The sequence below is a fragment of the Mustela nivalis genome (genome assembly GCF_964662115.1).
Source record: "Mustela nivalis genome assembly, chromosome: 12".
Taxonomy (NCBI): domain Eukaryota; kingdom Metazoa; phylum Chordata; class Mammalia; order Carnivora; family Mustelidae; genus Mustela; species Mustela nivalis.
The window spans coordinates 93854744-93868898 of record NC_139031.1 but is presented as its reverse complement, the minus strand read 5'-3'; the positions used below and the strand labels follow the sequence as shown (position 1 = coordinate 93868898).

Here is a 14155-nt window from a genome sequence, read left to right as displayed (position 1 = left end):
ATTTTAAAGCCTCTCCTCTTGGCTTTCTCCTTTGCTGTAGGCGTCCTTCGAAACTAAACGGGTAATATTTGACAAAGCTGGGCCCCCAATTTTATTCAACACAAGGAATTTTCATGTTGAGTGGCTCCTCCTGACCAGCCAGTCTAATTCTCCATGGTAGAGACGAAGCAGCCAGGGCACGAGGTTTGGTCATTCACATGAGATCACAATTACTTATGAAATCTCAAGGAGATCTGGGTTTATTTTCTATTTTCCCTGCTCTAGCCCCAGAATCAGCCATTTCTCCAGGGGTCTCATAATTTCTTTTACCGAAAAATGGTGATTAAAAGCCAACATCTTAACATAATAAAAAAATTAATTAATTTAAAAAATTTTAAAATAAAGGTCAGCATCTGGGGGCGCCTGGGCGGCTCAGTTGGTTAAGGGTCTGCCTTGGGCTCAGGTCATAATTTCATGATCCTGGGATCAAGCTATGAATCTGCTGAGTTCCTGCTCAGTGGGGAGCCTGCTTATTCCTCTGCCCATCTCTTCTCTCTCTCTTTTTCATAAATAAATATATTTTTTTTAAATAAAAGCCAACATCTGGGGGCTAGATATGCTCATGGCTGCTGGGGTAGAGGTCCCTGCTCCTGGGTCCGCTGAGTGGACAGAGCTAGGGACGGAAGTCGGTGTAGGAAGTGTGTAGACCCATATACTGATGTGTATTTCTGTATCTACTGTTTGTAAATAAATTACAGCAAGCCTGAGTTCATAGGATCCTTCCTGATCAAATCCAACAGCACAGTTCATTCATAGCCTTTCTTCCTTACTTATTTGTATTCTTCCTGACAGCATGAAACCTGCTTCCTGTTACTGACTAAACGCGTCATTTGTTCAAACCCATACATGTAAGAAGTGTTAGAATCGCCACCCATTCCCCAGGGAGACACAGGCTCTATCCAGAGCACAGTGTTTAGATACGGTTCTTTTCGTCTTTGGCCTGACATTATTCGGTCCAACTACTGTTTCCAGACTTATTAAAACCCAAACTTATCTAGGACCACCCACTTAATGTAGTTATGTCATTTATTTGTAACCTAGAATCTTTTGTCAACATGTGTACTCCGTTCTGGACCCCGCCGACATCCGGCAGGTTTGGCTGTCGGTGTGGATTTGTGCATATATGTATATATTTATTTCACTTCCCATTCACTAAAGTTTGTTCTTTAGAGAGCATGAGCAGGGGGAGGAGCAAGCGCAGAAGAAGAAGCCGACTCCTCACTAAGCAGAGAGCCGGATGCGGGACTTGATCCCAGCCCAAAAGCATAATGCTTAACCACCTGAGGTCCCCCGGCGTGCGGTGAAGTAAGTCCTTTTTAATGACTAGCTCTATGGGCTTCACAAGTACAGAGTCAAGTCAGCCGTATAGAGCTGTTCGCTACCCTAAATGTTTCCTTTAGAAGCTCTCTGTAATCCCCCTTTCCAGCTCCCACTGCCATTGCTCTAGTCCCATCCCAATAGTTTTGCCTTTTCTAAATGTCCTATAAATGGACCCATACAACACGTGGCCTTTTGGGTCTGGCTGCTTTCCCTGAGCAAAGCGCACTCCACACACGCTGTCGTGGGTTGCATTTAGTTTTGTCATTGCTGAGTGGTACGCCATTGCACAGGTGTATCTAGTATGTTTATCCAGTGCATGCCTGCCCACTGGCCTGTTGAAAGAGATCTGGGTGGCTTCTAGGTTTGAGCATTACGAGTTGAGCCTCATAGATGTACCAATATGGTTTTACCGTGGATTCCTGGGAGCAACATTTGCACAGAGGAAGGCTCCAGGGTGAGCGCCACTCTCAGGAGTCTGGACACGTGGCGATACTGACTAACACATACAGCTTTTCATTCATCAGATGATTTCCTATTTAAAAAATGCAGTGAGGGCACCTGGGTGGTTCAGTCGGTTAAGCATCTGACTCTTGGTTGTAGCTCAGGTCCTGATGTCAGGGTCATAAGATCGATCCCCACCTCAGGCTCTGTGCTCTCTCCTTCTCCTTCTGCCCCCCCCCCCAAATCTAAAATTTAAAATTAAAAAAAAATTTTTTTTAATTTTAAAGGGAATGAAGTCACATAAATGGGACAAATTTTATCCTCTGGGTGGATTATTTATTTCACCACATGCTATATAAATAAAAACATTCTAATAAAGTGTTTTTTTAGTACTCACATAATATAAGAGTTGGCACTGATGATTTGCGTGTTTGTTCTTTTAAGAGATATTTGAATGTGACCACCAACAGTTTCAAAAAATTTAAAAATTTTAAAGGGAATGAAGTCACATAAACGGGACAAATTTTATCCTCTGGGTGGATTATTTGCTATTTCACCACATGCTATATAAATAAAAACATTCTAATAAAGTGTTTTCATTAGTACTCACATAATATAAGAGTTGGCACTGATGATTTGCGTCTTTGTTTTTTTAAAAGATATTTGAATGTGACCAGCAACAGTTTCAGCTTGCTGTGAGTCTTTTATATTTTGTGCAAGTCTTAATCTTTTAAGAATTATTAAATTCTCATCTCAGTTTATACATTGGAATCTCTTTTTTATATTAGGAGGTATTACACATTTGGGAAAACATTTTGAGTAATCTTTATCAACAAGTTTACACTCTATTTTTAGAATACGGCTTGAGAAAAACTAACTCGGTTGACAAGACAACATTCTTCTCAGTGTTTTCACCATTTGCAATACTAGACTCAGCAGTTAAACGTGGTGATGATTTTGCCTATTTTCACTTGATTATTCTTTTTTCTTTTAACGATATAAAAATTCATTTCTAAAGGACAATATATACAATTTTATTGCTGTCATACAGAGATTTGAAAAAATGTTGTCTTTGACATTCTTTTTCCATAACTGAAACTTATCAAGAGCTCTCATCCATTTTGCTGACTACAGGTAAAAATCTCCTGGACTTAGCAATTAATTGGGGATTAGGTAAATATAAAATTAAATATACAAGATGAACCTTCCCATTGAGGTGACGATTGACTCTCTAGGACACGTGTTTTTCTTAAGCATTATCTGTCTGTCTCACACAATTCTTTATAAACATCCGTAGTATGTTTTGCAAAGTACAGAGATCTGCTTAGACTTCTGTATGACTCATTATATTTTCTATTCTATTTAATTTTACAAAATGGTGATTGTGACTCACCACCAGTGTTGCCACCAACAGGCTACACTTCACTCATTAACTACTTCGTGGAGTATACTCATTAACCTGTACTAGCGTGATTATTCAGTCATCTGGAGAAATGGATCTCTCATTCACACTCTAAACCTGAGTTGATTTCCTGTGGTTTAAAGAGATAAATGTGAAAAGCGAAGTGTTTTTTAGAAAAAAAGTAAAGAAGAATAATATATTACTTCAGGTAGCGAAAGATCTATTTAAAAGCCTATAAAAATAATAAGACATGGAAGAAAATATTGTTGATTTCAGTTATATTAAAATTCATAACTTCAGTTCAGCAAAGAACAGTATAAAACAGAAAAGTCAAAGACTAAAGGAGATATTTTGATGCATGTTACCAATAAACAATTTTTTTGCAGAATAGTAAACATAAAAATTTATGCAATTAATACATAAAAAAACAAGGAATCCAACTGCAAAGGGGATAAAATATGTGAACAGGTAAGTTACAAATGTGAACACCCAAGTAAGTCATAACCAACAAAAAAAAAAAAAAATGAGTATTGGCTATCAGGTAAATAGAAGTGAAAGTGATAATGAAATACGATTTCATGCTCATAAGAGTAGAGTTTTTTTAAAAAAATGCTGGCCATGATGTGCAGTCATGGGAACTCAAGCATTGCTCATGGTTTACCCCATGGATACAATTCTTCTGGATAAGAATGTTTTGGTATCTAGAATATAAAGAAGTGCATCCTCCTGAGGCAGCCATTGTAGCATAAGTATATACATAAAATCTAGAAATATTTTTGAGCTTGGTACATGAAGAAATGAGGACACTATTTCCAACTGCAATAAAATCATAAAAGGAATTATATTACAAGAAAGATAAATAAATTGTGGTATATCCATACAACACAAGCCTGTCCAGCAAGGAAGGTCAGCACCTAGAGACCTATGTGCCAACTTGTATGCATCTCACAAACACAGCGTTGAACAAAAACATTCAATACACACACACACACACACACACACACACATATATATATACACATACATACATACATACACACACACACAAACACACACATATACATGCCACTATATTGAGTTTATAACCATGGAACACAATGCCATATCTTGGTTAAAAAGAATGCATATGTTTTAAAGTCTTACAGCAATGTATGAAACATGAAAAGTCAAATTCAGAATATTAGTGATCCCTAAGGAAGCACAGAGAGACTCACCATCATGTTGGTAATGTTCTATTTCTAAAACTGGGAAGTGAATAGACAGATTGCATCATATTCTTATTTGCATGTTTCATACATATTAAATATTCAAAAATAAATTTAAAACATAAAAACAAAGGATAACCCGGATTGTGGATTGTAGTGAGAACAAAAAATAGGGAGAAATAGTGATATTTTCAACGACAGAAACAAGAGATTTTTTACAACTAAATGCACAAAATGACTTTTATGGAAGGATTAATAATAAAACCACAGTTTCTAGCATAAAATAAAACACAAAATAACTATCTGATGCAAAAGTTGATAAAAAAGTTATAATCCCTTGGAGTCCATGGATTTCAGACTATAATTCTTCATATCAACGAATTCATAAGGCATTCCTTATTTTTAAATGATTTTAAATTCTTGGTTTTCTTTTCTTTTCTTTTTTTTTTAAGAGAGAGAGACAGAGACAGACAGTGTGTGGTGGGGGTAGGAGCAGAAGGAGAGAGAGAGATTCTTAAGCAGGCTCCCCACTCCACAGGAGCCTGACACAGGGATCAATATCAGAACACTGAGATCAAGACCTGAGCCAAAATCAAGAGTCTGGTACATAACCCACTGAGCCACCCAAATGCCCCATTCATAGTCTAAATTGTAGGGAAGGTTAAGAGAAAATAAGAGAAAGCAGGCAACACTGAGCAAGTGAATGGGATTGGGTTCTCTTTCCCATCACAGGGATGGACCAAAGGATTGGTCCATCCCAGGACTTTGGGTTCAGGCATAATTTAATGCCAAAGAATATGTTTCAAAATGACCAATTTTCCAAAGATGGAAAAATATTTTAAGTAGCCGAGAGATCCTCACCCCCTCTTATAAGCCATGGATGGGAGCACCAGACATATCAATGAGAGAACTGTGATAGGGAAACATCTACTGATGAGCACACAAAAGGATAAAACTTACAAAGTAATGGGCTTGACCGGTGTCGAGAAGGATCTTGTTTGAAATCTGTCCCAGAGTCCACCAACCACCTAAAATCAGCAGCAAAATGAATGACATATTTAATGCGTAAGTCACTGTCATGTCTTGTCTAGAAGCCACAGGGCTGCTAACTGTCCCTACAGCATCACAGGCAAGCTCCAGGTTCCCAGCGGAAAGCACTCCCCAAGCCTGCTTTGCAACTCAGGGATTTGCCCCAGAGCCCCTCCTGGTCTCTACTCTGCTCTCGGACCCTTAGTTTCCATTTGTTTTTGCAGGGCTGGAGTCTGTCTCATCACCCACCTCTTTTGGATTGAAGGTATGATTTTTATTTTCATCCCAAAGCCTATACTCACTGCTTTTTGGTCCACCCTTGGCGGCCCCAGGCTGGTCTTCCCTTTCCTGCTCTGCCTATACCCTGAGCTTTGAACCTCATCTTGCTGGGAAGGACTTTGGGTTCTGGTGTAACTAAATGCCAAAGAATATGTTCAAAAGTGACAAATTTGCAAAACATGTAAAACTATTTTTAAGTAGTTGAGAGATCCTTAAAAACAGCTGCAATAATCCAGACACGTTTTCTGTCCTCCGACTGAGTTTAATTTCGATGAGCACATCCTGTGCCAAGACTTTATCTTGGAGCCACATTTCCCCCTCTGTTGCTGCCCTTTTGCTCTGTAAAAGCTGACAAAGTTTTTCAAAATCTTGTGGGCTTCTTACCCTGTGGTTCCGAACCTCTTAGGAGTCCATGTTTAGCACCATATTTATATATAATTATTTTCTTTACTGTTATGTGTTTTATGTAGGAAAGAGTGTTGTTATGAGAGGTGGTCCCGGGCTTGTCAGACTTCTAAGGGATGAGGAACAGAACAAAAGGGCGAGAGATTCAATGCAAGTTAAGAGGTGCTTTGCAAGCACAGAGTCAGGGTTGAGAAGGCAAACGTGAGGTCCGACATAAGACCCAAAGGATTCAGGGGACTTAGCCTGGGGTGGGGGAGGACTGTGGTAGGGAGAGGAGCACTGTTTGGAGGGCGGGGTTGGGGGAGCAGGAGGAACCCAAAGTGGGGATCAGGCTGAGGAGGTCAAGTGCAAGTAATAGAACTGGGGACATGTGCTGTCAAAGCACAGGGATTTCACTTTCTCGAAAGTGATGGGTTTTAATCGGTGGAGGAATATGAAGTGATTCACACGTTAGGGAAAGTACCCTGGCTGTGGTGCGCATTCAGAAATTCATGTGCTAAATTCTCGATGTTTGGAAATGAAAAAAGAGGGTTGCCTGTGGGGGGCTCTGTTGGTTAATCATCCGGCTCTTGATTTCAGCTCAGGTCATGATCTCAGGGTCAAGAGATCGAGCCCCATGTCGAGCACTGTCCTGAGCATAGAGCCTGCTTCTATCTCTCTCCCTCTGCCCCTCCCTGCCCTCTCTCTCAAAATAAAATAAAATGAAATAAAATATAAAATAAAAATGAAAACAGGCATCTCTGGAGACAACTATGCTTTGTTTTACTAGAAATAAAACCTCTATGATTTATGGGTTTTCCCAATTTCTCTCAGAATGTAGAGGTTAGATTCAATTTCAAGAACTGTTCTCAACACAGGTTCTCTAACGGAATCATAACTATTTCTCCATCCCTCAGTCCTCCTTGGGCACTTTTAAAATAAACACAGTCATTGCAAATGACTTTTGAGACAGAGGTAGTCTTTAAATAAATGTTTGAAAAGCCCAATACAGGTAACATCAAAGTATTTGAGGCCATTGATGACTTTTTGTGATTACGGTGCTTTCAATTCCATAAATGTATGTATTTACCTGTTCTTTCAATATTTCTTACAATAAAATGAGAGGTCAAGTTTTGGGATTCAATTTAGAAATAAATGTGTTGTTGCAAAAATGCAACTTTATATATATGGGAAAAGGCATTAGGCACAAGGAATCGAGGTCCTTAATCGCTGACCTGGGTTATTGCTGGGGTCCCTTCATATCTCTTCAGTGTAAAACACTGTGAAATCAGGTCAGCAGCTTTTTCCACTGTTGTTTCCTCTGGATCGAGTTTTGGTGGTAGCATCTTGTCCCAAGGAACAACTTCATAGGCTCTGCGAAATTATTAAATAAGGATATTTTACGAAAACTATGTATTCAAATGGTATGAGTGTTGTATACCGTGTGGCAGGTGGAATTCTAGGGCATCCCTGCGACTCCTGCCCTCTGGTGTACGTACCGCGTATAACCACCTTCCCTCCAGTGTGGGCTGAGCAAAGGAGTATGACAAGGTATCACACTGTGATACTCTGTATGCCAACTTTATATGGCCAAAGGGTGGTGTCTATATAATTAAGGTCCCTAATCGGTTGAATTTGAGTTCATCAAAATGTAGATTCTCCTAAGGAGGTCTGACCCAAAGAGGTGAGCCCTAAAAAGAGACAAAGGCACAGTAGACACTTTGCAGCTGTCCTTCAAGAAACACCTCATGAGGGGCACCTCGGTGACTCAGTTGGTTAAACATCTGACTCTTGATTTCGGTTCAGGTCGTGATCCAGGGGACCTGGTGATGAAGTTTAGAATATAAGGGAGGGTTGGTGGGGTGAGGTCCGGAGCCGATGACCAAAAAAGAATTCTTGAGATGTCTTTGGTGCAAAATGGGGGTTTATTAAAGTATGGGGACAGGACCCCTGGGCAGGAAGAGCAGCTGCCCCAGGGTTGTGAGGAGTGAGTGTGGTCCATTGCTTGCTTGCAAGTTGGGAGGGGTTTAGGGATGATATAACACTCTAAGGAATTTTGGAAGCAAGGTTTCTAGGACCTTGAGGGGCTAGCTATGGTTGGGAAAAGATCATTTATTACTATCTAATAAAACCTGAGTTATGAGACCCTTCAGATGTATATCAGTGGGCCTTGTGCTTGGGGATGATTGCCTACATGTATCTTGGAGGGTTTAGAGATAAAGGAAGTTTCCAAAGGAATTTTTATATGTTAAAGTAGACTTATAGGATCCTGGCTGGGACGGGGGTGGAGGGCAGTCAGCTATGGTTGGGAAAAGATCATTTATTACTATCTAATAAAACCTGAGTTATGAGACCCTTCAGATGTATATCAGTGGGCCTTGTGCTTGGGGATGATTGCCTACATGTATCTTGGAGGGTTTAGAGATAAAGGAAGTTTCCAAAGGAATTTTTATATGTTAAAGTAGACTTATAGGATCCTGGCTGGGACGGGGGTGGAGGGCAGTCAGGTCTCCCTTTGCCCTTAGCAAAGTGTTAAAGTGGAGGCAGTTGAGTCCCTAGAGGGAGGTCACTCTGCCTGTTTCAAGGACTTGAAGTCAGTGGGCTCTGGATAGTAAGGATATTTAATAACTGTTCTTGTGTCTCTGTTTCCCACATCAGTGGGGTTGAGCCCCAAGGTGGGCTCCGAGCTCAGCGGGGAGTTTGCTTCTCCCTCTCGCTCTGACCCTCCCCCTGTTCCTGTTCTCTCTTTCAAACAAATAAGTAAAATCTTAAAAAGAAAGAAAGAAAGAGGGAGGAAGGAAGGAAGAAAAGGAAAGAAAAAGAAACACCTCCTGAGCCCAGCATCTGGAATGAACTGAATTCTGCCAAGAATCCGATCACTCCCAGAGCTCAAGGACCCAGCCCCAGGTGACATTCTGATTCCAGCCCGAGAAATGCTGAGTATTGACCCCAGGTGGGGCACACCTGGACTTCTGACTGCAGTCATGTGGCTTAAGGTTGGTAAAGTGTGGTCATCAGTCACATGGCAATGGAAAACCAATGCACTGAATTATATGTCTTATAGTAAGTTTGCACACAAAAATGGATTTGACCTTCGCAGCAAGGCAGAAAGACCATTCATTAACTTACAAATAAACAACCTCTGGCTTAGAAAATGAAATTTGTTTGCTTAAGGCACTCAACTACTGATGGTCCAAGTCAGGATGCAGAAGTGGATTCTCCGCCCCTGAAGAGTGAGTCCCATTCCCACTGCCCCACAGCAGGGACCCTGATTATCAAAGTCTGGAGCGTGGTACCCGGAGTCCAGCCATCTTGGATTTCAAGTTTTGAAAGTTCTGTTGTTTTGGACACACACACACATGACAGGTGCTGCTAAACAGACTCCAGTTTGATCCTGAAGGAAAACCGAAGAGCCCTTATTCCGGCGGCGGCATCCCAACAGGATAGATGGATAGTCAACCCCGGCACCCAGCATCCTGCCCGTACCCTCCCAGCCTTGCCGCAAATGCTGAATGCTCCACTCTACCCCGTCAGCCAGACTTCTCCTTCCAAACAACCCTACTCCTCTCAGCTGCTTCCTTCTCTCTCTCTCTCTCTGCCTGCCTCTCCATCTACTTGTGATTTCTCTCTGTCAAATAAATAAATAAAATAAAATTAAAAAGTGCCTAATTTTCAACTTCCTGCAAACTAAGTACAGATGTTCGAACCCAAAGCTTACAGAATGGCAGGATATTTCACAGAACATTTCTTATACACAAAACAACATAAGAGAAAGGGCTAGTAAGTGACATTTTCATTCATGAATTGGCATTATTTGGGTCAATAAGTTTCCAGATGTTGATTTCTCCTGCTAAGGAGACTTGCAGAGAGAGAGAGAGTAAGAGAGAGAGAGAGAAAGCACAACTTCTGATTGTAATCACACATGTCACATATATTCTTTATATTTTTATAAACCTTCTGGGAAAATACCTATTCATAAGTGAATTTCATGAACTCTGTTTGTGATGGGTATGCCATCGGTGTGAAAGAAAACCATGAAGCCCAAATGTGAGGCACGTCTGCTGGATTCAGCCCCTGGGGAGGGAAGGATTTTGGGGGGAATCAAGGGCTTTGTGGTGCCTACACACATTGTCTGTCCCTTGTGCTCACGGCAGCCACCCCCCTGCCCCCACTTCTCCACTCTGTGTTGCTCTGCTGACTTCAGAGTTCACTGGACAGCTGCAATCATCTCTTCTCGGGGCTCACCGTTCTTGACCCTTTGCACAGTTTCACTCCCTCCTCCCTGAACACCCTTAACATGCGTGCCAATTCACACGTGTTGCTACGCCATGACCCCTCCCCTTATTCCTCTGGCTCGGACTGCTCTTCCCAACCCTAGATCCATACACCCTGCCACCTGCTTGACATAGTCACTTGGATGTCTGATGAACATCTTTATATTTGTATTCAGCAGGTTGAAAATGGACTTCAGACGTTTCCCTCCAAACCCATTCCCCTGCTGTCACTGTGTCAAAGGAATGGCAACCTCAGGCCATCCGGCTTTTAGTTCAAACCCTTGGATTGTTCTTGACTCTTATTCCTTTGACACTCATTACCTCCAACCTGGAAGTTGTGTTGACTCTACTTTCAAATTATATCCAGAAGCCAACTGTGGCCGATAGTTTCCCGCCAACCTCCAGCAAACTGTCCTTGCCTGACCTCTACAGATTCCCACGGTACCCTCCCAGTCGGCCTTCCCTTTCTGTCCCAACTGGTTGGCTGGGAGCACAGAGGCCACCATGTTGCTTTCTGCAAGTCTGATCTTACCACTTCTCTGCTAAACCTTCACTTCCCTCAAGTGAAAAAGCCCTGGCGTTTACAGTTGCCTAAAGTGCCCCTGGACATCTGGTTCCAGGCAGTCTCTGCTTTTTCCCATCTTCTCTTCCTAATTCCCCTCCTGTACTCTGTTCTAGACACCCCGGCTCCTTGTTCATCCCCAACCCTATGCACACTGCTAACACAGGTCTTCCTCCTGACTCTGGATTCCCTCTGCCTGGAAAATGGTCACTCCAGAGTTCCGCAAGTCACTCCCATTTGTTTTCTGAGCTTCTCTCAAATCCCATCACGGGAGGAGCCCCCTCGCCCCCGACCTCCTCCATGAATGATGCCTCCCACCCCTTACAGAGGGCATTCCGATGCTCTCATTCCATTCCACCTCTTCTCTTTAATGCTTCCACAGACTCATCACCTTCTAAGATACGAGCTATTCACATGTTACGTTTGTGCTTATCGTCCATCTCCCTTTCGAATGACAGCACTTTGAGAACAGAGATCTTTGTCTGCCTTATTCCCAGATGAACTCCTAGCCCAGGGCACAGACACGCAGCAAGGACTGAATATGGTTTTTGAGTAAATGAACTCCTTCAGGCTTTCTCTGCATTGGTTTTCTGTGATGCCATACTCCTATCTCCTCCTCTCTCTGACCATTTCCTTTGTGCTTTGGTCTTATTCTTCTAACAGACATAGATTTTCTTTAAGACCCTCCCTTGACCTCTTTATTTTAGCCATCAGTGTGAGTGAGTAAATATCTGCATTTGATGTTCTCTGAACGACTCACTGAAGCCCGGACACTGTGCACACAGAGAGGACCTGTCATGAAAGATATCATAGAAATACTTTAAAAAAATTGTTTTTTAGTTTTTACCATTTTTTAAAAGTTTTATTTATTTATGTGGAGGGGAAGGGGCAGAGGGAGAAAAGGGAGAAGGAGAGGGAGAACCCCAAGCAGACTCCCCACTGAGTGCAGAGCTACACTTGGGAAAAATGCTTACTTTTGAGTCGAGGACTTGTAAAATGAGTCCTTTGAACTGTATTTTCTGTCTGGTTGTAAAAGCGGATCCCCATCCTCCTAGAAGGGGCAAATAATGTGTTAAAGGAGATCAGATAGACACGGGAAGTGCTCACACTTTCTGTGCACATGGTTTCTTGTTCCTCTGTCCCTACTTTTCTCCTGTCCTAGCACCCTGTGGGTGCCCAGGTTTAATGCTCCCCTACTTTGCCCAATTGCTTTGGATATATACATTCCCTACATAACCTCCCAGGAATTAAGTTAAAATCGACAAATTGTGTATTCAAGTTAACGGAAAATCAATTCTTTAGGAGAAAGGTCTTGAATTTTAAATGTTAGCAAATGATGTTTTCAGCACCATGCAATTCAAACATCTTAAAATGTCTTGTTTTGTCTTGTCTTCTGAAGATAGGACATTAGGTCTACCATGTTTCCCACTTCCTACCTTTCATCTCATTTAATTAAAATGACTTATTATTATAACCATTGCCATTACTATCTTTAAAGAGTATCTGTTTAAATTTTCCACAACATTTTATCAGTGGTTCTTTGCCAGCTTTTCCTTCATGTATTCTATTCATTTTTGTTTTTAACCCTGTATTCCTGGTTCCATTCTCTTTGGCTGAAGTTCTAGTTTCCAGTATTCTTTCAAAGACATGAACCTCTGCTACCTCAGTTGTTAACTCATCCTCACCCTTCAGTACTGTTCTGGATGGATTTAGAATTCTAGTTTAATGCTAAGGTTTATGTCATAACCTAAGTCTATCTCATTGACCTCTGGCCTGTTGTCATTGCTTTGGAAGGACACTGATAAGGATGGTCGGCTCCACGTTCCCCCACTCCCATCCTCTGCTAATTTTAGGATATTTGTCTTGGGTTTCCTTCAAAGAAAATTTGTTTAGGAGAAGATCTTTTTTCATCTGGCTCATGATATGCTATGCTTCTTCAATCTGAGAATGCATAACTTTCAGCAATTTGGACAAGTCTCCATTTTTCTCTTTATTGTCAGTGGATTCAATTTATTTTCTTATGAAGCTCCCATAGACAAATACTAGACTTTCTCGCTCTGCCCGCCAAGTGTCCTAGCATTAGCATCTCTTCATCCCTAACACCCATTCTCACCCTATGCACTTTCCAGCTTACCACACTTCCTTCTTCCTGTTTCTAGTCTCTGTTGAAACCTGGTTGTTACATATTTTTTTAATTTCACCAAGGCTACCTCTAGTGAAATCATTGTCATGGTTCTGTTAGCAGGATGAGTGATATATATATATATATATTATATATATATATATATATATATATATATATATATATATATATAATTTAGAAGTGGTTTTAATTTTTTTATTGGTGAAGGATTTTGACATTTTCGTAATTTTGCTGTGGAAAATGAAGTCCTGCCTTATGAGAAAGAGAAAACTCCTCCAGACCACTCCCTGGCATCTTTACGTATCAGAGTAGGTCAGCCAGGGAAAGTCCTGACCCTTCCACGTGGCTCCTGGTTCAATCATAATACTGGTAAGAGAGGGTTTAGTTGTGTGTCTGCCAAGCTCTGCCTCGGTGATTTGGGGATTTTTCTGGTTTTGTACAAGATACTTTTGCCTCCAACTGCAGTTGTAACCTGCTCCTGTGATGGGTTTCGCAGGAGACAGAATGGCAGGAAGCGGGGCAGGCAGCTGTGGGGCATTGCATTAGCATCTCCAAATTTCAACATCCTGTTCCAAGTGTCTGCATTGAAACCTTGGTGAATTCCCTCATTGATCCTCACCGTACCATCAAACAGTTCCCACCTCCATGCTAGAAAACCCAAAGTCACCATCTCCTTCCATCCAGATGACCCACTGCCCTGGGTTTCTGTCTTCAGCCACAGTAGAGCTTGTACTGGCAAATCCCAACCCAACTTCCATCGTTCCAAAAGCACCAGCCTCAAGCCTGTGATGAGGAAGTTGGTTCTGAAGCACAGTGCGTCCATCCCACAGCCATAGGATTTGCTCCTTCTCTTACCACAATACAGTCTCCAGGGAGTTGTTCTTGAACATGGTCTAAAGCCATGTAATAATTCCTAGGCAGGGATTTGGGGGAAGCTGATTCCTGTGCTCTTCCGGCCCACTGGTGATGATCCCCAGGCTGGAGGAGGCGCTCTTCCATACTTGCACACCAGAGAAGAGAGGCAAGTTCCTTCCATCTTGAACTGCCATGATTCCTCTGATGCAGCTACCTTGCTCT

General features: G+C 41.7%; 1 protein-coding gene across 1 annotated transcript in view; it reads right to left on the bottom strand.

Moving 5' to 3' along the window:
- Positions 1-14155, bottom strand: part of SPMIP7 (sperm microtubule inner protein 7) — a 59303-nt gene that overhangs the window by 17106 nt on the left and 28042 nt on the right. The window contains exons 3-5 of the mRNA XM_082692520.1: positions 11910-11986; positions 7335-7473; positions 5368-5435 (exon numbers count right to left, since the gene is read on the bottom strand). Coding sequence (XP_082548646.1) covers positions 5368-5435; positions 7335-7473; positions 11910-11986 — 284 coding nt within the window. The remainder of the gene's footprint in view (positions 1-5367; positions 5436-7334; positions 7474-11909; positions 11987-14155) is intronic.